Source organism: Fusarium proliferatum (assembly GCF_900067095.1).
Source record: "Fusarium proliferatum ET1 genome assembly, contig: FPRO_scaffold003, whole genome shotgun sequence".
Taxonomy (NCBI): domain Eukaryota; kingdom Fungi; phylum Ascomycota; class Sordariomycetes; order Hypocreales; family Nectriaceae; genus Fusarium; species Fusarium proliferatum.
Window position 1 is genome coordinate 2,356,575 of NW_022194792.1, and position 24,385 is coordinate 2,380,959.

Consider the following 24,385-nt stretch of genomic DNA (forward strand, 5'->3'; position numbering starts at 1 on the left):
TCACTTTCACCCCTCAACCACCATCTTTAGTCAATCTTCCAGTCCCATCACTGCGACAACCAGCAACGACAACTTCGAATTTATAGGCGCTCTGAAATTGATCACGACTGTAATCACTGTCGATTAATCACAATGCCCCATTCTGTCGAAGCGGAAGCCATGTCATCCCCAAGTAACGTTAAGGACGAGCCTACGGAGGAGACAGGAATCTCTGATGGGAGTCTTGATGCGCCGGAGGCTGATGTCAAGATGAACGAGACAGACGACGTCAAAAAGGAAGCCAAACAACTCGAGGACCTATTCGACGATGTCGACTCAGACGAGGAATTCCCCAGTTCTGCGGCTGTTCAGCCAAGCTCACAAGTTGCACCGCTTTTGTACGTAAAATCCCCGTTTGGGCACCGCGGTTGAACTAATCAGTTATAGCGATGCTATGACATTGAAAGCCTCAGATCCTGAGGTAATGCGAAGCTTCTATCAGCGATTATTCCCCTGGCGATACCTATTTCAGTGGCTCAATCACAGTCCAACCCCAACAAACGACTTTGGCAACCGAGAGTTTGCCTTCACCCTCCAGAACGATGCCTACCTCCGATACCAATCCTTCCCTACTGCCGACATGTACGTGGTCTTGTTGCTCACTGCGATTTAACACTCATATTGTTACAGGCTTCGCAAGGACGTTCTCCGATTGATGCCCTCTCGTTTCGAAATCGGACCAGTGTACACCACCAATCCCCGTGACCGAAAGCAACTCCGCAACTCATCCGCCTTCAAGCCCCTCGCGAAAGAGCTGTGTTTCGATATAGATTTGACAGATTACGATGATATTCGAACATGCTGTGACAAGGCGAACATCTGCAACAAGTGTTGGCAGTTCATGACAATGGCTATTAAAGTGGTAGATGTTGCGTTGAGGGAAGACTTTGGCTTCAAGCACATCATGTGGGTGTACTCAGGACGACGAGGTGCTCACGCCTGGGTTTGCGATAAGAAGGTTCGAAGCATGGACGATCAGAAGAGAAGAGCAATTGCAGGCTATCTAGAGGTGGTCAAGGGAGGTGCTCAGAGCGGAAAGAAGGTGAATGTGAGGAGACCATTACATCCTCATTTGGCGTGAGTTCATGGCATAGACTCTTATGAAGACGGTATACTAATTCCTTGCAGACGAAGCTTGGAGATCCTGAAAACTCATTTCCAAGAAGACGTTCTGGATGTCCAAGACCCATGGGCTTCTGCTGAGCAATCTGAGAAGCTGTTACAGTTGCTCCCAAACCAGAACCTCAACGAATCACTTAGAAGGAAATGGGATGCCGCTCCAGGACGTGCATCAGCCTCAAAATGGGCAGACATTGACGCAGTAGCAAAGTCAGGCGCCAGCAAAAACCTTGACGCCAGACAGCTCCTTGAAGCCAAGCAAGACATCGTCTTAGAATACACCTACCCCCGACTGGATATTGAAGTCAGCAAGAAACTCAACCATTTGCTAAAGAGTCCTTTTGTCGTGCATCCTGGTACTGGCCGAGTTTGTGTGCCCATTAATACAAAGAATCTCGAGGACTTTGATCCTCTAGGTGTGCCTACGGTGCAGGAACTTTTGGCCGAGATCGACTCCTGGAAGGGGGAGGAGGAGGAGGGTGGCAAAGGCATAGCTGACTGGGAAAAGACAAGCCTGAAGCCATATATTGAGCAGTTCAGACACTTTGTTAATGGGTTGATGAAGGATGAGAAGGATGTCAAGGTTAAACGGGAGCGGGAGGATGAAACCATGGACTTTTAGATGCGATATGAGATGGTCTAGACTTATGAACAGTATATTTAGTACATTTGGTACATTTGATATTTGCTTTTGGAACTGGCTGGCGCAGCACGACACCAATACAGATGTTTCTACTTTGAGGGAGCTTCGACTTCAGGGGTACTGGTTTGAGGTGTGGTCTCCTCAGCATCAGGGTCCTTTATCTCTTGATCCTCCTCCTCAAGCTCCTCGACCCCTTGACCCTCAGCTTCTTCTGCCTCACCTGAATCACCCCTCTGGTCTCTCAAATGACCGCCCTTGCGCTTAGGGATAACACTCATGAACGCATCGCCCCAGTTCTCATACTCAAGCCACTTGAGCATGATCTCGACGACGTGGTTTGTCGCTAGAACCGTCCGGCTCTGCATCACCATGTACTGGCCGATAGGCAGCCGAGCCGTTCGGATGCCACGTTCCCTTGCTCGTTTGTAGCACAGCCCCTTTTCGCGGTTCTTGTCGACGAGGCCGCCGATGACATAGCTTGTGTTGGGCTCAAGGCGTTCGAGTGTGTATGGTGAGTCTGATGATAGGTAAACGATGTCCTGGTATTCGGGAGAGGGCTCTGGCTCGGGGTCAGGCAAGGGGAGAGGGTCCTTTTCATCCCTTGCCCAAGGGATTTTGTTATCCAAGCTCCTCTGGAGTTGATCGACCATGCGATCATTCGGATCCTTCATCCTCTCCCGGGCCTGCTTCGCACACTCGATGAAATCTCCGTCCACAAAGTCAATGCCCTTCCAGTTCTTGTGTTTGTCATCGAGGATCTGGTGGAACCGCTCAGCCAATTTTCCATTCCAACCCGAGACGAAGATGTGTGTACGATATCTCGCATTTTTGTTCTCCGAGTATGATCTTGTGATTTGGCTGCCGAGTGAGATGAGCTCCTTCTCGCGCATGTACTGCTCAAAGTCACAGTCGAAGATGAGTGTGACAGGCACATTGACTGAAGGAGGTTTCTGCTGCTTGTTGGCATTTGGATCAATGCCCTGGGCGATAAGCGCTGCCCTTTCTTCACGCTTGCGGACTTTGCGTGCGACTCGGCTATCCTTTCGCTTCTGCTTGCGCTCCTCTTTTCCGGCTTCCCATTGCTGCTGTTTTCTTAAACGCTTGAGAGCGTTCTTGGACATTGGTGCGGCGGCTTCGTCATCTGCAGGCCGTTTTTGAGGAATATTCGAGCCCTCTGTAAGGGGCACATTATCTGTTGGCCTGGTGTGAGAGTCGGTGGTTACTGTTTGCTCACTATCTCCAGTGTTGGCTGAATTTTCTGATAGTGAGGATGGCTCCTGATGAGGCAGATCTGTCTCTCCTTCACTTGTTGTTGGCTCCATCTTGGGGGAATCAATACTTTCGGTCTTGTCTATACAGAAAACCAATATCGCGTATTGATAAATTAATTATAAGTTGAGGTCAACTTCTCTAAACGTGAGATTAAGTCGTATAAGAGATTTGGCAGGATAACGTCGACCAGGAAAATGAGCTGCGTAACAACCTTATTGTCGAGCAGCTTCCGAAGTTAAAATAATTGCATAAAATCAATAGAAACCGAGCTTCTATATGAGTCAATGGCAACCCGTCGAATAGCTCTACTCAGAATTAAAGCTCAAGACAAAGACTATATCTATTAAGCTCATAGCCAATTTTTCTCTGAGTCCAGCGATGGTGGGGCATGATGGAGGTACGTACTGCGACAGAGGACTTGGATTTCATGGAACTCTCCTTAACCAATGAGAGCAGAGCAATTGGATGACCAACGTCACGTGTTTCTTGTGGAGGCCATCTCAATCCTACAGTTTCCAGAGCTCGGCTTCAACCTCAGGTCCAAGAAATAAAAGCTCCCAACTCCTCTCCCTCACAGCAATCGCAATGGAGCACCCGTCGAGCGCGAATTGGAAGGCACACAAGAAGGCCGACAACCTTTTCAAGCCTTACGATGTCCTCGATGACACCGCAAAGGCTGGTGTGATCGGCGCTCTCAGTGGTCTCTTCCTGTCCTCCGTCAAGAATGCCATGGCCAAGAACAATGTCGGCATCTTGAGCGTCTTCACCCGAGGTGCTCATATTATCGGTATTGGAGGTACGATAGATGTGGTGGACGAGATCAATTGGAGGGTTAGCGGTACTAATTATGTCATATAGCCGCCGCTCCCGCCGCATATGTCTTCGTCTCGCGAAGCTCAATGAACCTCCGTGAAAAGGACGACGCCTTCTCTGCTGCTCTCGGTGGCTTTGCCCTGGGTTCAGTTCTCGGCCTTCCCAGTATGACCTGATCTTGTACCTCAAATCGCAAAAACCGCATGATTTAACACGCTGCAGCCAGACGAATGCCCGTTGTTATGGGACTAGGTGGTGGTCTCGCAATCTTCCAGGGTATGTTCCACTACCTCGGCGGCCGATACGACAGCTTCAAGAGAGAGGACGACGAATTCGAGCGCAAGGAGATCATCCGACGAAGCACCCGACTGCCAATTGAGCAGACTATTTCAGAGATTGGCGAGGGCCGAGGTAAGTCGCGCACGACGTCTCATGTGGCCGGACAACCTCTCACACTTTGATAGGTATCCGACCTCCTGGATATGAGGAGCGAAGGGCAGAGCGACTTAGTGAGAAGTACGGTGTTGAGATTAACCCCATTAAGGCGACTGTCGAGGGTAGCCAATAAGCACGATGCGACAAGCGGGCGAACGGGACGGGAGCGATTGTACATAACTCTTCTGGGCGAGGAAGAGATGCTACACTAGAGAATTGGAGTTTTGTTTTGTTTCCATGTGAAGCTCTGAACTGTGCCAACTCACGCTTGGGCAGTCAGTTCTCTCCCAAAAGGTATGTTATCTGAGCTTTCATTCACCCCTCCCCATTTTGCAATGATGATACACCGAGTCAGAGGCTGTTTATGATCTTAAATGATTCCGAACCTCACCAACATCTACATCCTGAGCACAATCCCCTATTAATTCGCATGGTTTTGATGATGTTATTTTGGACTATTCACTGACTATGGTAGATTACCTTGATAGCTTTCTATCATGAGGAAATACCACATGTTATCATATCACATGGTAGGTCACGTATTTCCCTATTTCTCTTACTTTGCTATGATGATATACCGAGTCAGAGGCTGTTTATGATCTTAATGATTCCAACACTCACCAATATCTACATCCTGAGCCCCTATTCTCACTTGCTATAAGTCTATTAAATATTCAAGGGAAAATACTAACTGTACCAAGACACTTAGCTCGTTATCTATGCATTTACCATACTTCCTCTTTGTGAAGCATCGTGGTACGTCTGATTTCTTTCATCTTCTTGTATACCGTTCTATGATGATATCTCGAGTCAGAGGCTGTTTATGATATAAATGATTCCAACGCTCACCAATATCTACATCCTGAGAACCCGCTCATTCTATCTTTATTTACTGCAAGCTGATTTGGAGGTGTTGCTAACTCATCCAAGTATAGTTATTCTGGTATATTGCTCTTTCATGTGTACCACAAGCATTGTCTGTCCACCCTGATCTGACTTGACGGCAATCTCATTATTCACGCCAGTATAAGCTAGCGATATCTTTTTCATTAAATGCGGATTATCTTGCGTTCTCAATGTTAACCGTTTTTTAATGTTTTCATTCATCCCGTCTCGTGTGGGTTCCTTCTGCTTTTGCCCTTGATCCTATTTTGCCAACTCAGCGACTCTCTAGTCTGTAACTTTCTCTTCCGTTCGTGCTGGACAGACCTCAGACCTTGACAGCCTTCAACCCGACTTGCACATAGCGCGCAAAGACGAAAAATATGCAACCGGCCAGCATAGAACAGCCACAAAACAGCTGCAGGCCCAGATAGTCACCATTCTGAGCAGACACGATAGCCCCAGCGATGGGACTTCCTGTCAGAGCACCAAAAGACTGGATCGCAAACGCAGCACCAACACGAGTACCAATCTGGCGAATATCGGAGAGCTGTGCGATGAGAGTCGGGACGAGACTGATATAGCCACCAGATGAGAACCCAAAAATGACAGCAAATACGACAATGCCGGCTGTATCTTTGACAGGAATCCAGACACAGAAACAAAAGAGGGCGGATATGAATGTGATGATGATCATGACGTTGTATCGACCGATCTTGTCGGCGATAATGCCGGGAATAATACGACCAAAGATACTGTGATAAAGTCAGGACGTACTGCAAAGCATGGTCTAGAAAGGGCGTGACTTACCTCACAGCATTGAGGATAGGTAGCAGGTAAGGGATCAGAGTCTCGGACATGCCCGCAGCCTGAGCCTGGAGGAGGACATAGTTGAAGGGAAGAAACATGCCCCACATGAAGAAAAAGAAGCCTATGACAGTGATGAGTATGGGAAGTTCGCGGAGACCGTTGATGTAGTCCTTGACAATAAAGGGTTTGGGGCGAGGAGGTAGACGCGATTTGACAGTGAGACAAGAGAAGACAAGCAAAATGAGGAACATGAAAGCCATGGTCCGCATCATCCAGGGAAAGCCGACGCTCTGAATCATCTTGTCCATCATGATTGGAAGAACAACACCTCCGAGAGATGAGCCTGAGACCATGATACCGAAAGCGCCAGCTCTACGCTTGAAGAACCAGGTGACGAGCGAGGACATGCAAGCGTTGAAGACAGCGCTTGATCCAATGGCCGCGACGATGGACTGTGAGAGGAAGAACTGGTAGTATTCCTTCGACAAGGAAATCATCATGAGACCAAAGATGTAGGCGATGGACCCAAACCACAGAAGGTACTTGGGGCCGTAGTTGTCGAACAGACTGCCAAACTAGCAAGATGTTAGTTCATTGCATTGATACGAGGAGGATGTGTAGACATACAATGGCACCACAGAAGACCATGAAGAACACCTCAACAGAGGTGATCCAGCTCACGGCAGAGCTATCATAGTCCCTAAGCGGTCCAGAAACATAGTATTTCTGGAACACACCCACGCAGTTGACAAGGCCGAATGTGCAGAACAGAGCACACCATCCACCAAAGACAACAAGCCAAGCCTCGAAACCACCATCGGGGAAATCAGCTGGTGCCATTCCTGGGGGAGGGCCTGCTGGCGGTTGCTTCTGTTTCTTCTCATCATTGTCACCACGCTCAAGATCTGCCGCGACGGCGTTGGCAGGTTCTGGGTGTATGTTGGCTTCTGTTTTGGCAATAGGTTGAGGACCTGACTTTTCAGGATCTGTCGAAGTGGTTGGTTGGAGGTTTCTGTCATTGACCGTCTCGGAGGAGGAGGATATTGTCGAACGAGCCATGATGATGGTTGTGTAGGTGTAATCTGAGATGTAGGTACTAACGTAAGGAAGGAAAGAATTATTATTGTATGTTGTGTGTTTGTTACTCAAGCTGCCACTGGGCCATGATATATGTCAGTGCCAACAAAGTGAAAATCATTGCTGTGTAGTGATTGTATATCTGAGTCCCCATATGGGCAGAGCCTTTATAACTACCTAAGTACGCTCTGTAAATCTCACCGTCTTACATCTGCCTACCTACCTTACCTATGTACTATAATACATGATCTATGTTAGCTAGTGGGGTAGATCTCCCGTTGTTGAAACCAATACCTACGGGGTACCGTATCTATCCTTGCACCGTCAATCGGTGTTCGTCCTTGGCGGAGGTGATAAATCCGTCCAAGTGTGGATCAGTATCGGCTTTAACAAGGGTGCCCTTTGCTTATTTCACCCGTTATCACACTAGGTAGGTAGGTACTCGCTCACAAGACATAAGGCTGGTCTCACTCTGACATTGGACTTAACTCAAAGCCGAGTCGCGAGCTGTCTAAGCCCAAAGCGTGGCTGGCAACAGAAATCATCCAATAATTTGGAGCTATGGTAACATACGAGTGCTCCTTTCGAGCCTACATTATTAATACAACTGAGAAGGAATGGCTCGAATGGCTTGTCGATAAGTTGGCTGCATGAGATGAGTCAGTGATCGTCGTGCTTTTTACTTTTTACTTTTAGCCTGTTGTTGAGCTGTTCCTCCTATAGATAGGGGCCAGACCGAATAGACCGCTCGGATCCGATGCGAGAATTGATTAGCCCGACCGACCATCAAATACCGGTACCTACCTACCCTACCCAGTGGCATGCGCTGTTGTGATGGTGCTGGCTGTGCCTCTTCAAGACTCAAGCCACAACTTCAGTATGAGCCGGATTCCCGAGCGCACCAATCAAGTAACAGCTCTTCAAACATTTCAATATTGGTACATAAAGGCTTCAGCTCTATGATGAATAATATAGGTAGGGAAGTAATCATACATGACAAACAAAACGTTGTGCTGTGTAAAAGCCTCCTGCTCGTCTGCCTCCTTTTTTTTTTCATGCTCCGCAACATGGCTCACTCATATCACATTCTCATCGTATGAACTCTTTGAGATCCTTGTTGTCCTCAAATTTCACCTTACCATCCTTCTCAACTGTGGCAATGTGAATTCCCGTCACTGACTTATCTTCCACTTCTGGCTCAACAGCTTTGACAGGGTCAGGCTTGGTCTCGGTACCGTCAGTCAGCTTGGGCTTATTCTTCAGGCCGAGAGCTTCTGCCAGAACACCGGGCTGCGCATCGGCAATCTCATTCACTTGCTTGTTAGTGAGAACGTCTGAAGCGCGCACTCCTCGGCTAGACATGAGGATCTTTGTGGGACCATGGAATTGGAGGAAAAGACGATCGCCCCAGATGGTTCGTCGAGTAGCCGTTCGCATGCTGTAGAAGGCTCTTGCAAGGTACTTCCATACCTCCGAGTTACGCACAGTCTTCACCCACTCAGGCTCTGAGATCCATCTCGATAGCGAGGGCACCTGGAGTCGTAGGCTGTTGCTCTTAAAGCGGAAAGGCTGTGGCGGATGTCGGCTGATCGAATAGGCGACAACACTTCCGGGGTGTGCGACAAACTCCTCTCCCTCCTTGAGAGCGAGCTCGTAGATTTGCCCTGGTGCCGATAGAGCGGCGAGACCTCGTCCCGTTAGGAGCGTGTTGCCCCAATGGGCCAGTGTGAGGCTGCTCTGAATGCGCGCCGAGGGCGCAAGAGTGTGACCTGTCCAAGCCAACAGTGCGTTTCTCTGTGAGATCATCCAATCTGTCGTTCCGTCAAGGTGGAGGACTGTAAAAGTGGTTGTCGGTGATTTCGTCGATATCAAGGCCGTGATGGGCGTCGTGGCTGAGATGCGCTGGTAGAGAAAGGGAACCCCGAGAAAGGCTCGTGTGATCGGGTTGAGGACCGAGAGAGTGGACTGGGCCTGTTTATCGTATTAATAAATCTTGCGGTATCTTTGTCGTGATGCTGCGTACATTTTCAGGCTTGCCGGCTACAGCAACCAAGGTACCCCTCCGAGTATAGAGCTTCTGCGATGCCGACAAGGTCACAGAAAGGAGCGAATATGGTGAGCCGAGAACCTCGAATCGAGCATCTAAACATGTCAAGGGTCAGAGACTCGCTTCTGTCATTGCTCAATGGCAGATAGAAATCATACCCGCGGGATCCCTTGCCTCGAGAGCTCCAAAGGCATCGGCTCCAACCTTTGGCGCTTCAGTGCTCGGCGCAGCGTTGATCTGAATACTCCTGCACTGAGTGCAAGTATACGAGGGTAATGCCCGCAGCCGGAATCCTCGCGCCGCTCTCGTCAAGGGCAATTGGCCTCGCATTTTGTTGGATATATGAGCTCTGAGAGAGCTGTACAACTTGTATATCTACCACCTCACATTCAACCTCAACCCGCTATCACCAAAAGCGAATCAGTCTTATTAGCGGCTTTTCCCGTTTCCACACGTCATGCATATCACGTGGACATGCGTTGCTGTGCCAACGGCCCGTGCTTTCTTCCTCATCTCACTAGACCGCTACCCATGCTATCTTTCTCTATAGCAAATCTTTGCTAACTTTCAGGACGTGGTAGCGGCCATTTTGGTAGGCTGACAGAGTCTGACTCAACGACACCTTGAGCTTCTTCGCCCTCACAACCAATACAATTCTCTCGATACCGAATACACGTGTATACTTACACAATGAGTGTGAGAGTGGTCTCCAGGATAAGACCGCTGCTGGAAAAGGAGCGCGAATGTGACATTATCGTTCGAGCCGATACCGCGGATTCTGGCAAGCCAAACACGATCGTCAAGATTCCCAACCCCAAAAACGAGGCTGAGGAGTTCTCATTCGCATTCAATGGCGTGTACGACCGATCTACGACTCAAGAGGAATTGTTTACTGCTGAAGGTGCGATCTCATAAGCTAACGCGTTTTGTTTCGTCTTGTTTTCGTTTACTACGTTCTCTTTCCTGCTCGTATCTTATCGTGTGTTGACTCGAATAGTGGCGCCGCACGTCAAGTCTCTCTTCCAGGGATACGATGTCACAATATTCGCCTATGGTGTCACCGGTACCGGTAAAACACACACGATGCGAGGCGGAATGAAGCTGGCAGACCGCGGGGTGATTCCTCGGATGCTCAGCAACGTCTTTCGAAGGGGCAAGAAGATCATGAAGGATTCTCGTGGTGAGACAGATGTGCAGGTTTTGCTGTCCTACTACGAGATCTATAACGACAAGGTGTTTGATCTCCTCGAGCCACCCGAGAAGCGGACGCCAACCGGTCTGCCACTACGAGCTGAGGCCAATGGCAAGACTATCGTTGTCGGTCTGTCAGAAAGAGCTTGCGAAGACCTCAAGGATTTTGAGAAGCTATATATCGAAGCCAACAACAACCGTGTCACGGCAGCTACCAAGCTCAATGCCCACAGTAGCCGCAGCCATGCTATCCTGCGGGTCAAGCTGATTCAAACGACTTCGGAGATGGTCAGGGAGAGCACTGCATCCGCCATTGACTTGGCCGGGTCTGAAGACAACCGCCGAACCGACAACGGAAAGGAGAGATTGGTGGAATCTGCGGCCATCAACAAGAGTCTCTTTGTCCTGAGCCAGTGCATCGATGCTATCGGCCGCGGTGACAAGAGGATACCCTACCGGGAGTCCAAGATGACTCGAATTCTGTCACTGGGCCAGAACAATGGAATCACTGTCATGATCTTAAATCTGTCCCCTCTGCGAAGTTATCACCTCGACACCCTCAGCAGTCTCAACGTCAGCTCTCGAGCGAAAAGGATTGAGGTTCGGGAGATTGAGAATGAGATTGTGTACAAGCAAGTTCCTAGGGCAAACTCGGGTCTCACAGGTTCCAATGTCCAGCGTCAACCTCTTCGACCACTTGCCAATCTCACCAATGTGCACAACGGTAATGTTGCTGCCAAGGCCGCTGACAAGGCTGCCGATGCCAATAAGCCCGTCAAGGCCTTCAGCGTCTACACTGACAAGTCCAAGCCAGCAGCACCTGTCAGCCGTCCCCTAGTGAGCTCCAATATCGCCCGTCGAGTCAATCCAGTCAAGCGGCCGTCTGAAAATGATGCTGCTATGAGACCTAGTAAGATCTCAAGACCTGCAGCTCCAGCATCTGTTACGGTTTCCGCTGCTCAAATTGAAGCCATGGTTGAGAAGAAGGTCAGTGAGATCCTTGCTGCTCGAGTTGCAGCTGAAAAGGAATCTCAGCCACAACCAACGGTCCATCCTGAAATCAGCGATGCTGTGCAAAGGCGATTGGAGGCTCTCGAGCGGCGGATTGACAGCGATGAATGGCGAGATGATTCCAAGTCGGAGGGTTTGAGGTTCCTCCTGGCTGCTCGCCAACACAAGGAGCGTGGCGAGGATGAGATCGCGCTCAAGATGTACGAGAGAGCTTTGCCCTACTTTCCTGGACAAGCAAAGCTGCTCAACAAAATTGAAAGACTGCGATCGCGGTTAAACGGGAACGCTCCCGCTCCTTCTCCTCGCCGGGAAACTCCTCGTTCGGAGCGCAAGAAACGAAGGCTCGTCTACGATGATGCAGACGGTGATTATGAGACTGCCGAGGCAGACGTTGATGAGGAAGGGTTTGCTCACCGTGCCCCAAAGCCCAAGTCTCGAAAGCTCAAGGTTAAGGCTCTTGCCACCAAGTCCATCCTTTCGGGTGATGATGAAGGTCCCGCATCGCCTCGAACTCAGCATCTTCTCGATATTGTCAACTCACGCAACCTCGATCAGATCCGGAGCCTAGTCGGCTTCGGTGCAAAGAAAGCCCGTGACCTGGTTGACTATCTTGAGCTCGTCAACGATGACGAGGCTGGTGGCCGTATCGACAGTCTTGCGCAGCTGAGGACTGTTCCAGGTATGGGAAGCCGAACCGTGGAGAGAGCTTATGACGGACTTGTTGTTTGAGCATGGCGTAAGTTGGTTTTCACCCGGAGATAGGATGGGCATCCAATGCTTTTGGTTTTATATCATAGCCGTATACCCCCCTGTTTTGTTCGAAGTTGTTGGATGCATTCGAAAGCGAGGCGAGTTCATGGAGTTTGGGTGAGTTGAATTTATACAAAGGTTGCATGGAAGGCAGTGGTAAAAGGCTGTCATTTAGGTGTTTGTTTATTCATTAATTGGGTTCGAAATTGCACCACATATTGTGTCCAAGTAACAACCACTTACAATATCCTGTATTCCATGTGTGTCCTTTGTTGTAGGAATAATGGATTGTGACATGAAACTATCATGACTGAACCACCTAGTGAATACATATTTACATATCATCCATGAAGAAGGCAAGCTTGGTATTGCCCACCGGTACTCAATGTCCTATTTTGAATATTTCCTTGATAATAAATAAGCCCTCCAGTAGATGCCGCGTTTCAGTTGGTGGGACGAACTTCAAAAGTTGTGGTGAAGCTATAGGGTAGCCTACTCAAGTGACGGGGTATTTGGAGAGGTAATTTTGGGCCTCTGCATTTCTTGCTTCTGTATTATTGCTTCAAACGTCTTTCAATGATCAGATTCTGTAACATCTTGTCAATTCTTTGGTTGATTGAGCATGAGCCAACCCGTAAGCATGTTACGCGCTCAGACATTCATGCATATATGAGAAGACAAGACCAGACCAGACAGCACAGCCACTTACACCGTAAAAGTGTGTATCTTATGCGTTGATCAAGGAATTTTGGGACGATCGCACCATATGAAACGACTTCTGTCACTTTAGGTTTGTGTATAGCCACTGGCGTCTGTAGTACCCAACGTCTCTGGCGACCCAGACTTAGACGATCCAATGATTTAAGAGCTATAGACGCTAGAAACCGGCTGCCGAAGCCCAGAGTTTCGTGTAAGAATGCATGTGACCCATTGATATATATATTTATGACCATGATTAAAGATGTCCTCTTATTCGCAATCGTGTTGTGCATCTGACAGTTATGATGACATTGCGACGGTCAGCTAAAACAGACCTTGTTTTAGGAATTTGAAAGCCTGAGACATAGCTCGCAGATCCACGGAAATTAAAATTCAATGCCACATCTCGTATCGATCAAGACTTGTTTCATCCTCATTCGTCATAGACGGCAGCAAGATACGAAGTCAAGTGTTTGAACATGATATCTGTTTGTATTCATTGGTACCTCAAGTTAAAGTCCATAAGCCCGTATCCTCCCACAAAACTCGCCTGCAATACCTTTTGTTGTGTTATGTACAGATTGCAACGCCTGACAGTTGCCTGTCAGCTCTAGAAATGGTGATGCAACAACCCCAAGCTGTTCCTGTGGGAAGCTGAGTAGTAAGATGTAGAAGCAACAACAACAGCAAAAAAGTATAAATCAACGCCAGAGAAGGAAAATTAGGTAAAAAAGTCGGTGATGACCGATGCCACGTCCAGCCTTGCAAAGCTCTGCAGTCCGTAGGCCCCCCCCCCAGATGTCCAAAATGAAGCCTCTCCAAAGGGTCCAGAGTGAAAGGGGGGAGAGAAAGCATGTGGGACGGAAAAGTAACCAAAGTAACAAGTCGTTAAACAAGGGCCCATGGCTGGGTACACAAAACCCAACCAAAACAAAAGGTGAGGTAGGTAGGTAGGTAGTGAGTGATGTGATCTGATGTTGTAACGTGTACCAACAAAACTGGGTGAGTTTCGTCGTAGGGAAAACCTTGAATGAATTGGGGGTATCCGTCAAGTCCGATTCATTCATCAGATGGTCTCCCGTCTCATGTAATCCAATCCAAGCCGATCCGACCCCATCTCATCTCAGCTCATCTCATCGTGTCCGTTGCTTACACGTTGTAGCTATGCGCCTGCTACGCCTGCGCCTAAGCTGTAACCATCGCTTGGCGCCAATGCCGTCAATCATAAAAAAAGGACCATCGCATGATTTTTTTTATTATTTTGTCTTTTTTGTGTTGGTTTGACTGTCCGAGAATTAACTCATCGGATCATGCTGCTCCGTCGCTCTTGAATGCTGGGCATCTGCTTGTTGCTTGAGCCTCCAAAGTGAGGAATGGAGCTGAAGCGGTTCAGACGCTTGCGCTCAGCAGTAGCCATGGGTGGTTGTTGCTGGTGCTGAACCTCAGAAGGGAAGTGGTGCTCATCAATGACCACGCTCGAGGGTGCGGGCATAGAGCCAACACCGGCCTTGTCCCCGTGAAGGGCATCGATGTTTGAGGAACCGGAGGAAGAGCCAGTGCTGTTGGGAGTCTGGTAGACGTACTCTCCGTCAACGTAGACAGCGTTGGAGACGAAGGTGGAACGTCGGTGACGGCGGCGGGTGTAGCGTTGCTCGAGACGGAAGAGCTCCAGCTTGGCCTGGATCTTGTCCATGAGAGACTTGCCCATTTTTGCGGTGGGTGTATGAACTTTTAGGTGATGAGTTCAGAAGAGGTGAGATTGAGCCCGTGTATATGTAAGGGCGATCAGTTCGGATCTCTCGGTGAGATTTGAGCGCGGCGAGGGAGGCTGGCTTCGTAATGGAGGAGTCGAGTATGTGGAGATTAAGTTTCCAGGTATTCGTACTGCAATCAATGCCGTACGCTTTTGATTTGTACCGAGTGAAAATGTTTCGTCTCGGGGGATTGTGTGTCTTGTGTTGTCCTTGAATTGACCCTAATCATAAAGGGGGAGGCAATTGTTCGTCTTGACTGGGTATTGGTGTTTGCAAGATATGGTTACCAGCAGGTGAAGTACAGATGCAGGTTGCTCGGTTGTTTCGGTGATATCGAGGCTGGTTGGACAGTATTAAAAGAGAGTAGGGGACATTAATAGCGTGAGCAAGAGGAAGCAAATCGCCTGGAGTTATGTTTCCTTGTCCACGAAAGAGATCGGAGTCAAAAATGAATGAGTGGATGTGAACGAGAGCGGGAGACTGGGGGTAGAAGAAGGATTACGATTGCGACAGGTACAGGGAAGAGGGACAAGAACGAGGGGGGAGGATTGGATGGAAGATAAGACTCAAGGTTGAGGTGCTGAAAATGCATGCATGGGCCCCTAGGGAGTTAGTGTTAGGTAGTTGTCTAGGGGAGCACACCGGGGGCAGCAGCCCGCAGGCACCTAGGTAACTTTAGAGAGTTAGTGGAGTCTGTAGCGCGTAAGACGCCTGACTCTCTCCACTGAAGACAGACGACAGTGGCATCTTGAGCTGAAGAGTATGCTCTCATTCGCTGACCTGGCGAGAACCCAAAGAGGATGCACTCAACAGGGGAGGCCCGGAAAGTGGGTTTAGTCTAGACAGGGGATGCTAATTGGAACTGGTCGCGTGAAAGTGGATGGATGTGTCAAGGGTGCCATGCGACCGAAAAGCTTTGGGGAGCAACCTGCAGATGCTTGAGCGTTGAGGCCCCCTGAAAGGTAACGTTGATGGTCATTGAGTGATTCTCTGTCCTTACTTGATTGAGCCTTAAGGAGGTTGGCGAAAGCTTGCCTCGTGGCTCTTGACTTTAGAAACAAAAGAGAGAGGATAGAGCCTTGAAGAGGCTGGAGCATGAGGTGGAAATCACTGCAACCATCAGTCACTGTGACCTCTTGGCTTGGCCTGAAGCCATGATAATCTTGCACACCAACTTGTCAAAGCTCTCCCCTATCCTCCCGTTGACGGCCCGTCAAAAGGCGTTTGGTTTGTTCTTTGTCCTCAGCTCAGCCCGTGAAGAAAGAAGCCCACACTCTTTGTTAATTAGACCAAAAGCTAATAACGTAGCTATTCCATCTAGCTCGGACCTCAGAAGACCAAGTCTGTTCCCAGCGCTGGCCGAGGCGCTAAATAGCACACCAGCATTGATTGTGTCGTTGGCGGGTTGACATTTTTGACGCAGGGGGTGTCTAGGTGCATGCAATCCCCAGTTCAGAAAGAGGAGAAGTAGTTTGCAGACGATGGTTTCGTTTTATGCCGAACACGAACGAGGTTCCATTGGTTCCTGACAAGGAAACGCAGTATCTGGGGCTTCCACGCGAGAAAGGAAGTCAAATGGAAATGGGCATGAGGCATGGAAACCGTCAAACCACATGGTTTCTGCGAGTCAGTATCCACACTCTATTCTAAATGTTGATCCTAGGTTGCAACCGTGGGACGATCCGACTCAGAAAATGTCATCCGCAGAACATGTCTTTCAGCTCGTCGATCAGCCGAGATTAAGATGAGGGTTATGTGATTTTCATATGATATAGATTTCCCCAAGAAATGATCAATTGTTGCTCACAATATTCCAAGAGAATCAACATCTCCTGCAGCCCATCCTCGCCCTCTCCATAGCGGCGAAGTGAACCAGCCCCCCCTGTTGGTCTCCGGTGAGCGAGCATGGTTGGCTCATTGGACATGCTGTATCGGGTATGGTTTCTCTGCACGAGCTGCACGTTTTTTTTGCAGCGCCGCTTACCAGTAGTAGAAACAATCGGTTCATCCATCTCGATTACGCGATCTCCTTTCTCGTCGTCTTGCCCGGCTCACTGGCAGTTTTAGCCTGTTGCTCGCTGTTCATTGACAGAGTTTTTACCACCATGAACAAAGTGGCGCAGCTCATGGCTTCCAGACTGATGGATTTGGATGGGAATAAAAGTTTCTCTTCGCCGTTTCAAGCCAAAAACGTGCGAATATTGACTACTTTGACCATGTGGCTTGGCTTGGGATTATCACAACGAGTCAGGTAAGTATGTAGACCGGCTGAGAGATCGTCAGGCACGGACTCGGAACCGGCTCAAGCTCTGGCCAGTCAGAGTTGATAGAAACAACGAGAGCGAAGCTCATTTTGGTTAATGAGTAGAAACTTTGGTGATCTATTGCTTGTTAGTGCATTTGTCGATTAATAGAGAACCTTGGCTCCTGGATGTGTTTCAAGAAATTGGGGTTTATTATAAGGTAAGCTAGAATTCGGAACCTACAGTAGAAAATCGCTAGATTAGTAGGTAGACAGATATCGATGTATTTTGTATCAAGACGCAGCCTTTTGCCCAGCCAAAGAATCATATGGAAGAGATCAAAATGCTACAAGCGGTTATCAAACAAATCGAATCTGCCGCATGAGAAGCAATGAGTTGGTTGTAAGGAGGACAAGCAATCAGAATATAACTGTGGCTTGCATGCGGTGGTGTGGTGGATCGCGACTGCCTTACCTGTCAGCCTGTCAAACTGAAAGTGCAACTTCCTCGCACTGCATTGCATCATGGCATCTTTCACGTGAGCTGTCACCTTGAACCGCATCTCCTACACTCGTGATTTTGGACAAGTTTCCTTGGGCACTTTGCTTTGGTTCCTCGTCGAATACACTCATTATCATTTCGTCGAGGCACGACATTACACAAGAAACAGCACAACTTTCCGTTATAGCACTGCTCACTCTCCTTTGATTGCCCTTTGCACGTCTGTCGATGGATGCATCATCCTCTCGACACAAGAACCCTTATCCACGTCCCGAAAATGGAACAGAACTATGTCCTGATGTGCTTCCTTGTCATTGCCGGATCTCTCGCTAGATCTTGAGATAGGTCCCACAGCTTCGGGATCACAACGCTCTTGTTCGAGAATATGTGTTGCAGCCGGCCTATCACAGTGATATAGAACCCCAAAAGGTCGTTTGCGTTACATCAAAACAATCCGGCAGTGGCAATTTCCGGATAACTCATATATATCAAACTCAGCCGTTAGACAGCACAAGAACCTCACGTCACGCCCAATTATCAATTGGGGCACTCTCAGCATTAGGCTTGCTACATTCTCAAATATCAGGGGATGCTACGGTGCTCTCCAAGTAGAAGCCAGTACAGCCGACCCACGACTCGGGTTGATGTGCTTAGCCGTACATCAATTCAACCTCCTGAACGATGTCTTGGCTAACCCTGCAGTCTTTGGCTAAGGACATTCGCTACATGAAGAGGCAGGGAAAGATTACCCTTTCTGTGATACCAAAACATTCAACGTTGAATCCCGCAACGGCAACTGGAAAATTCGCACTTGTTGCCCCTTTCCGTGGTCCAAGTGAGGACTGCAACGTTAACAATGCATCCTCCCGAGACCTTGCCGACCATGCTAATATTCCGAAGAAGCACCAATGCTATGGAAGTATAACGAGTGATATATATGTTCTCCTGGCCTTAGTGCTCTTTTCTACCAGCGATTCTTCATCCCCTATCATTCGTTCAAACCACCCCGCCATCATGAAGTCATACAATCTGTTGAAAGTCTTGCTGGTTGCGGCATCAGTGGCCGTTGATGTCAAGGCAGTCAATAAACCGGCTGTTAGTTCCTCCAGAATTGGTCGAGCGAGTGCTGGAAACACCCGAAAGTTCATTGTTGAAGTCGAGCCGGTAAAGAAACCAGTCCTGTCCTTGAACTCATCACTCACACTTGCAGAATCAAGGCACGACCGCAGTGACACGTCAACTTCTCATGAAACCCGATCGAAAAAGGCCTTTGTTCCAGAGCTTTGATTGCAGTGATGTTTTCAGTGGGATGGTGGTTGAAACTGACACAGATAATATGGATACATTGCTCCAGATGGAAGGGGTTGTGAACGTGTGGCAGGCCCACAAAGTGGCCATGCCAAAAGTCGAGTTCTCAGAGAGCGGCCCATCTTCATCTATAAGGAACTATTCTATTCATCACTGGACGGGCGTTGACAAACTCCATGCTGCCGGTATTCGTGGAAAGGGTTCAACTGTCGCTATAATTGACACCGGCATTGACTATACTCATAAAGCGGTATGTTCATTGCGAAGGAGGTTCTATTTCGTACTAATTTTGTAAAGCTCGGAGGCTGTTTTGGACCTGGATGCAAAGTCAAAGGGGGTTATGATCTTGTTGGAGCAGACTGTAGGTTTGCTGGACTTGTTTCCATGACCAAGGGCTTACATTTCATTCAGGGGAGACTCACAATGAGAGAATGCACCCCAAGCAACCCGATAATGATCCCATGGACTACCAAGGTCATGGAACTCACGTCGCAGGTATCATTGCTGCTAAGAATGAATGGTCAGTTCTGTTGGAGGCAAATACGATAGAGTTCTAATGACATGGACCTCAGGCTTACTGGAGTTGCGCCCGAGGCCGAACTTCTCATATACAAGGTATTCTCTGATGTAAGTGTTTGAGACCAATAAGAACTATTTCGCGAGTTCTGCCGCTAATAATCGCCAGGATCCTTGGGAGACCGACGAAGAGACCATTATGCAAGCACTGTGTGATGCTTATAATGCGGGAGTAAGTACTATTATGCACAAGTATGTGTTACTGCTGACAGGGAATTTAAAGGCTGATGTTATCACCTCGAGCATTGGCCAACCCAATGGCTGGTCAGATAACCCCTGGGCTATGTTAGCCAGCCGACTGGTAGACAAGGGCGTCGTCGTGATAGCATCAGCTGGTAACGAAGGAGAGTTTGGACCGTTCTACTCCAGTAGCGGAGCTGTCGGCAGAGGAGTTCTAGCTGTCGCCGCTGCTAATGTTACTACGAAGCCAAATGCTAGCAGAACTGGCGAGGACCTTGGGCCACTTCCCGTCTACTTCACGACATGGGGCCCGACCAACGAGTTGCTTCTTAAACCCGACATTACCGCCCCTGGATACATGATCATGAGCACTGTACTGAACCAGAGCTACGAGGAGCTGAGTGGGACATCCATGTCGGCCCCCTACATTGCAGGCATTGCGGCTTTGTTCGTGGGTCAGTACGGTGGTCGTGCTTTCAATGGTGCAGGCTTTGCCAAAATGCTCAGAGATCGCATCGCATCAAGTGGAACGACCCTACCGTTTGTCAATAATCGTCTAATGCGCAAGTACAGAGCATCGCCTTTCCAGGTCGGTACTGGACTGGTTGACGCCTGGAAAGTTCTCAACTATGACACTCAACTCGAGTATGAGCCTTTTTCTTTGATGGACACAGAGCTGTTCCGGCCACGATGGAGTTTCAACATCACCAATACCGGCGGCAGAGCACACGAATACTCTTTCAAACTTGAGCCTCAAGCTGGTTTCAACATTTACGATCCCGAATATGGAGTGGCTCTACTCTATGCTATTGAGCCCAAAAACATTGTCCCCCCTGTGAGGCTCCCACACAGGGTCCTTATTGAACCCGGAGAGACAAGAGAACTGAGGTAGGTCTGAGTTGATGACAAAATTTTGGTCTCTTACAGTGATTAGTGTTACTTTTGGGCTTCCTGACGTTGACGATGATTACCTGCCGCTATACAGTGGCAAGGTATTGATCAATTCCGATCATGGGGAGAAATTGGCTATCCCATACGGAGGTTTGTTAGCTCTTTGTAAAGAATTCACACGCCTAGCTTACAGAGGCCTTGGCAGGAGCTGCATATGACACCGAGAAAGCATTTGACAATATGTTCATTGTTGATCCATTTGTCACGGATCCTGATAAAGATTCAGCGTAAGTGACTCAACCCGTGTACACATTTTGCTGACGACGGGGAAGATGGTCTTTTAATATCGATAGAGATGCGAGTGACTTTATTGAAATTGGCGGTAGGACATCATACGCCTGCGACAATCTTAGGTGGGACGTAAGTTATCCGTAGATTCCCATTGATCATGATATCTAATGGATAGCAGATCTTCGAACAAGGTTGGTCAGAATCTTTATGGACTTATCCTCCACGGGTCGGAAGACATGGGTTTATTGGTTCAGCAACAACAATGCGAGATGCGGAGGAATTCTGGTTCTTCGACCCTACTGTCAATGATCCGAATGACACATTGCCATTCCCGCTTAAACGACAATCACGAGGATTTCACGTCTTTTGGTGGTTCGGCAAGCTCGCCAACGGTTCAAGAATAGCCCCCGGAAACTACACGTGAGTACCTTCTCATTCTACCAATAGGAAGCTCTGACAGTTGTGAAGAATGCGTTTTGCAGCTCTTCGGCCTTACGGCAATCCAAGCATCTCCGATCACTGGGATGTCATGAACAGCCCTACGGCCAGCAGTATCCAGGTGCTGCCGTACAACGGTACACGCAACTCGACATTGAAGTACAGAGCACCCAAGTACCAGGCCCCGAGCCTTGGAAAGGGGATCCTAAAAAATTAACCGGTAACGGAAGCCTGCTACCTTGTGAGGATCTGGCACTTGGCTTGGGCTGATATGAATCGTCTCATTGGTCACAAACATGGGCACGCAGTGATGCATACCATCATCATTTACCTCGTTTCGATTTGCTCTATCCTAGCGACGCCGTTTGTATGTAGTATAGATCCAAGCAGTTGTTGCCCCCAGTTTTGTCAAAAGGGCAAACCCAACTGCATATGCTCCTGACACGAACTCCGTAAATACAGGCACCAAACTCCTTAGCCAATCGTATTATCGTGAAGGCAAGATCAATATTTAGAAAGCATTCCCAATAACCCCAATTCTATGCCCACTTACCCAAAAGACTCATCACCACCAGGCCGGCAACCAGACCAGTGCCGGCAAGAATGGTTGTGAGTAGGTTGGCGTCAGCGAGCTCAGCCTTGTGGCCATGACCCCCTGACATCCAATCTGCAGCCCACATCTCTACAAGTCCAACCCACATGAGGATACCTGCGGAGACAGCGTCGAGGGTACCGATTGCGATAAGAGTAGACTTGTCGTTACCATTGAATTGTTGTAAGACACCAATACCAATGGCCATACCGATAGGAGTAATGAAGGCGAAAAGAGAGGCAAGGCCTAGCTTCTTCTTCATGGTCAAACCAACAGGGGTCGATTCCTCGTTTGGGATCGTCTCAGTGGAAGCAGGCGCCTTGTCTGAATCTTGAGCGGAGGAAGTGTCCTGGGAGATGCGAGCCACGGGTGGGGCGTGACTATCGTTCGAAGTACCGATGGTGGCGATTCGGCTCCCAAGAGCGATACCTTCAAACATCTGATGGAAAAGAATGACGACGAATAAGGTTAGGAAGTATTCATCACCTGCTACAACGAGCGTTAAGCCGATCACTAGCAGTGACGTTAGCCAACTACACATTGGATGATAGAGGGAACACTTACGAAGAGAGTGGAAGAGGATACCCATCTCCATAACCAGAACACTGACAACCTCAGTAGACAACCAGGCACCCTTCCTTTCAGCATCAGAGAGATTGGCTGAAGCCCTTGTCTTTGCGAGAACGATGCGGTTGCCGATGTACTCAACAAGGAAAGAAAGGAAGATGCCAGCCATGACAAGAGCGGATGTCGTAGCTTCATAGCCCAGCTCTCCAATACACTGGTTACCGAACATGAGAAATGCGTGGGTGTACAGCTAGAGATATTAGTTAGCAATCGTTCGTTAAGGTAGATGATCTCACATACGTGAACAAAGGCGGTAGAGATTATAATACCAGTTCCAAATTGCTTTAATACAATGAGGACAATGTTGAGTTTGCTGGGCATCATCTTGTGCAGCAGGATGGGGCCAAAGACACCCAGAGCACCTGTGGCTAGGATAACGAAGAGCAGACCAACACGGAGACCAACGTCATAGTCTCTCCTCCGAGGCTGGCATGCAGAAGAGGAAGAACCAGACTCGGACTCGCTGGATTCAGAATCGCTATGACCTGTGCAGTGTCTACATAGATGCATTAGCGAGTGTTGATGATGTACACGTGGAAGTGAAGGAAGCGACTTACTCAACACCAGCATGGAAATGGCAGTGCTCGTTCTCAGCTTCTTTGGTGTTTCCAGCTGCGGCTGCAGATCCGGTGCCACTTGCTTCCTCATGATCGTGGTCGTGGTCGTGATCTTCATCTTCCTTGGCGTGGTCCTCTTCTGACTCAGCACCTTCAGCTTGAACAGAAACATCTGCACCGTCAGAGTCTACACAGAACCTAGGTCACAAGAGTTAGTACCTAGGAGCCAATGGCGGGGCACAATTAGTAGCTTACATATCAGAGCCATGGGAATGGCAGTCGGTGTACTGCGAAGGGACGTCTGTGGTTGCAGTGACCTTGACATCTACCAAGTACTCGGTCTCACCAGCGAAACAATATCTGAAGGGGTGTCAGTCAACCGCATCGACCTGTGAGAGGTACTTGCTAACAGTTCAGAGGCATGCAGGTGGCAACCTGTAATGGCAGTTACCTCAGGGTTGGCTGCGGTGGTCGAGGGAGCCTGGGTAGCTCTAGGGGCGATATGGACATTGCTGGCAGCAGCAGAGGCCGCAGAGAAGACAAGGCCCCATCCAGCGAGTGACAAAGCGGAGGTGTGCATCTTGAGATCAGCCAGTAGGCGCGAGACGGACGGGTAACGGCACGAGATCGACTGTTGAGTGCTGACTACGGCACAGGAGAGCCGAGAGACTGCGTCGAAATTTATGCTTAAATCGCTAGCTTGCGTCTCTTGAAGCCGAAGAACCGGGAAGAGAGAGTGTGTTTCGAGTTAGGAGGTGGAACTTGAAACTGTCCAAAAGGGTTGTTTGAGGAGGAAGACTTTGGAGATACTGGGTAGCAGTGAAGAAAGTTAATATGTATCAATGTGAGCCCTTAATAAAAGCGCACAGAACAGAGAGGGAGAGCAAAAGTTAATGTCTCAGCCTCTTACTCAGAGAAGAGTCGTCTCCTCCAGCCGCCATCGAGAAGCCAATAACCGCAGCCATGATAGAGGAAATAGTGGATTTGGCTGAGAGAACCTTGAGGACCTTGATGGCCTTGAGGTGTCTGTGGTCTGTGTCTGTCTGTGACCACTATGAATCGGTAAATTACCATTTTGGGCCCCTAGTGAGAACCCGGATGGTCAATGTCGAGCGTTCAATCCTTGTCGCCAAGCCACGGAATATTCAAGCACAACTTGCTCTTGTTGACCAAGGACAATGCCAATGGTTTTTACAGCGGAGTTTCCATCGTATTCACCTGTAAAAAATTAGCTTCCACTTGCAGATTTAGGTTGCGGCTCTTTGCTGTAAAAGAAAACGAAAAATACCCACTTGGCAGAAGTTAAAAACAAGGTTAAAAATGACTCTATTTTCCAGCTTCTATACGGAGAAGAAGCATCGTGTGCCTGTGTGCTTGGCCCAATACGAGCACTGCGAATACAATCTCATTGTTTTCACTCAACTCATGCCTTGGAAGTGAATCCTCATGCAAGAACTAGTGATTCGCCAGCGCACATCACGTCACAAGTAGTTCTTCTCAATAGTCGCTCGCCACAAAACGAGAAATAATCACGTACGGTTCCATAGGCAGTGATTCCCAAGCCCCCACGGCCCAAGATTCACACCCTTGCCCCATATTCGTGATAAGAAGTCTCAAAGCAATGACACGGGCCGGCTGA

At 48.7% G+C, this 24,385-nt stretch overlaps 9 protein-coding genes across 9 annotated transcripts; 4 read left to right on the plus strand and 5 right to left on the minus strand.

The window, feature by feature from the left end:
* Positions 1-132: 132 nt before the first annotated feature.
* FPRO_06285 (uncharacterized protein) lies at positions 133-1,780 on the plus strand (the record flags this gene model as incomplete). The annotated part of the gene is made up of 4 exons (XM_031228819.1): positions 133-377; positions 427-621; positions 670-1,116; positions 1,168-1,780. The coding sequence occupies 4 exons, from the start codon at positions 133-135 to the stop codon at positions 1,778-1,780; spliced, it is 1,500 nt and encodes a 499-aa protein (XP_031079117.1).
* Positions 1,781-1,890: 110 nt separating this feature from the next.
* FPRO_06284 (putative tRNA (guanine-N(1)-)-methyltransferase) lies at positions 1,891-3,123 on the minus strand (the record flags this gene model as incomplete). The annotated part of the gene is made up of 1 exon (XM_031228820.1): positions 1,891-3,123. One exon carries the CDS (start codon positions 3,121-3,123, stop codon positions 1,891-1,893), a length of 1,233 nt encoding a protein of 410 aa, XP_031079118.1.
* A 535-nt stretch (positions 3,124-3,658) lies between these two features.
* Positions 3,659-4,454, plus strand: FPRO_06283 (putative NADH2 dehydrogenase (ubiquinone) 21.3K chain; the record flags this gene model as incomplete). The annotated part of the gene is made up of 4 exons (XM_031228821.1): positions 3,659-3,869; positions 3,932-4,051; positions 4,109-4,297; positions 4,351-4,454. The coding sequence occupies 4 exons, from the start codon at positions 3,659-3,661 to the stop codon at positions 4,452-4,454; spliced, it is 624 nt and encodes a 207-aa protein (XP_031079119.1).
* A 1,077-nt stretch (positions 4,455-5,531) lies between these two features.
* FPRO_06282 (uncharacterized protein) lies at positions 5,532-7,072 on the minus strand (the record flags this gene model as incomplete). The annotated part of the gene is made up of 3 exons (XM_031228822.1): positions 5,532-5,958; positions 6,014-6,588; positions 6,641-7,072. The coding sequence occupies 3 exons, from the start codon at positions 7,070-7,072 to the stop codon at positions 5,532-5,534; spliced, it is 1,434 nt and encodes a 477-aa protein (XP_031079120.1).
* A 1,107-nt stretch (positions 7,073-8,179) lies between these two features.
* FPRO_06281 (putative Altered inheritance of mitochondria protein 24, mitochondrial) lies at positions 8,180-9,467 on the minus strand (the record flags this gene model as incomplete). Its single annotated transcript, XM_031228823.1, has 3 exons — positions 8,180-9,061; positions 9,114-9,232; positions 9,296-9,467. 3 exons carry the CDS (start codon positions 9,465-9,467, stop codon positions 8,180-8,182), a joined length of 1,173 nt encoding a protein of 390 aa, XP_031079121.1.
* Positions 9,468-9,827: 360 nt separating this feature from the next.
* On the plus strand, positions 9,828-12,068 carry FPRO_06280 (uncharacterized protein; the record flags this gene model as incomplete). Its single annotated transcript, XM_031228824.1, has 2 exons — positions 9,828-10,038; positions 10,135-12,068. The coding sequence occupies 2 exons, from the start codon at positions 9,828-9,830 to the stop codon at positions 12,066-12,068; spliced, it is 2,145 nt and encodes a 714-aa protein (XP_031079122.1).
* Positions 12,069-14,088: 2,020 nt separating this feature from the next.
* On the minus strand, positions 14,089-14,496 carry FPRO_06279 (uncharacterized protein; the record flags this gene model as incomplete). Its single annotated transcript, XM_031228825.1, has 1 exon — positions 14,089-14,496. The coding sequence occupies one exon, from the start codon at positions 14,494-14,496 to the stop codon at positions 14,089-14,091; it is 408 nt and encodes a 135-aa protein (XP_031079123.1).
* Positions 14,497-18,300: 3,804 nt separating this feature from the next.
* FPRO_06278 (putative subtilisin-like serine protease) lies at positions 18,301-21,187 on the plus strand (the record flags this gene model as incomplete). Its single annotated transcript, XM_031228826.1, has 12 exons — positions 18,301-18,450; positions 18,497-18,844; positions 18,892-18,955; positions 19,006-19,114; positions 19,167-19,221; positions 19,280-19,342; positions 19,394-20,238; positions 20,285-20,391; positions 20,435-20,528; positions 20,574-20,661; positions 20,711-20,952; positions 21,001-21,187. The coding sequence occupies 12 exons, from the start codon at positions 18,301-18,303 to the stop codon at positions 21,185-21,187; spliced, it is 2,352 nt and encodes a 783-aa protein (XP_031079124.1).
* Positions 21,188-21,509: 322 nt separating this feature from the next.
* FPRO_06277 (uncharacterized protein) lies at positions 21,510-23,326 on the minus strand (the record flags this gene model as incomplete). Its single annotated transcript, XM_031228827.1, has 6 exons — positions 21,510-22,075; positions 22,127-22,379; positions 22,430-22,685; positions 22,747-22,944; positions 23,002-23,106; positions 23,157-23,326. 6 exons carry the CDS (start codon positions 23,324-23,326, stop codon positions 21,510-21,512), a joined length of 1,548 nt encoding a protein of 515 aa, XP_031079125.1.
* Positions 23,327-24,385: the final 1,059 nt, after the last annotated feature.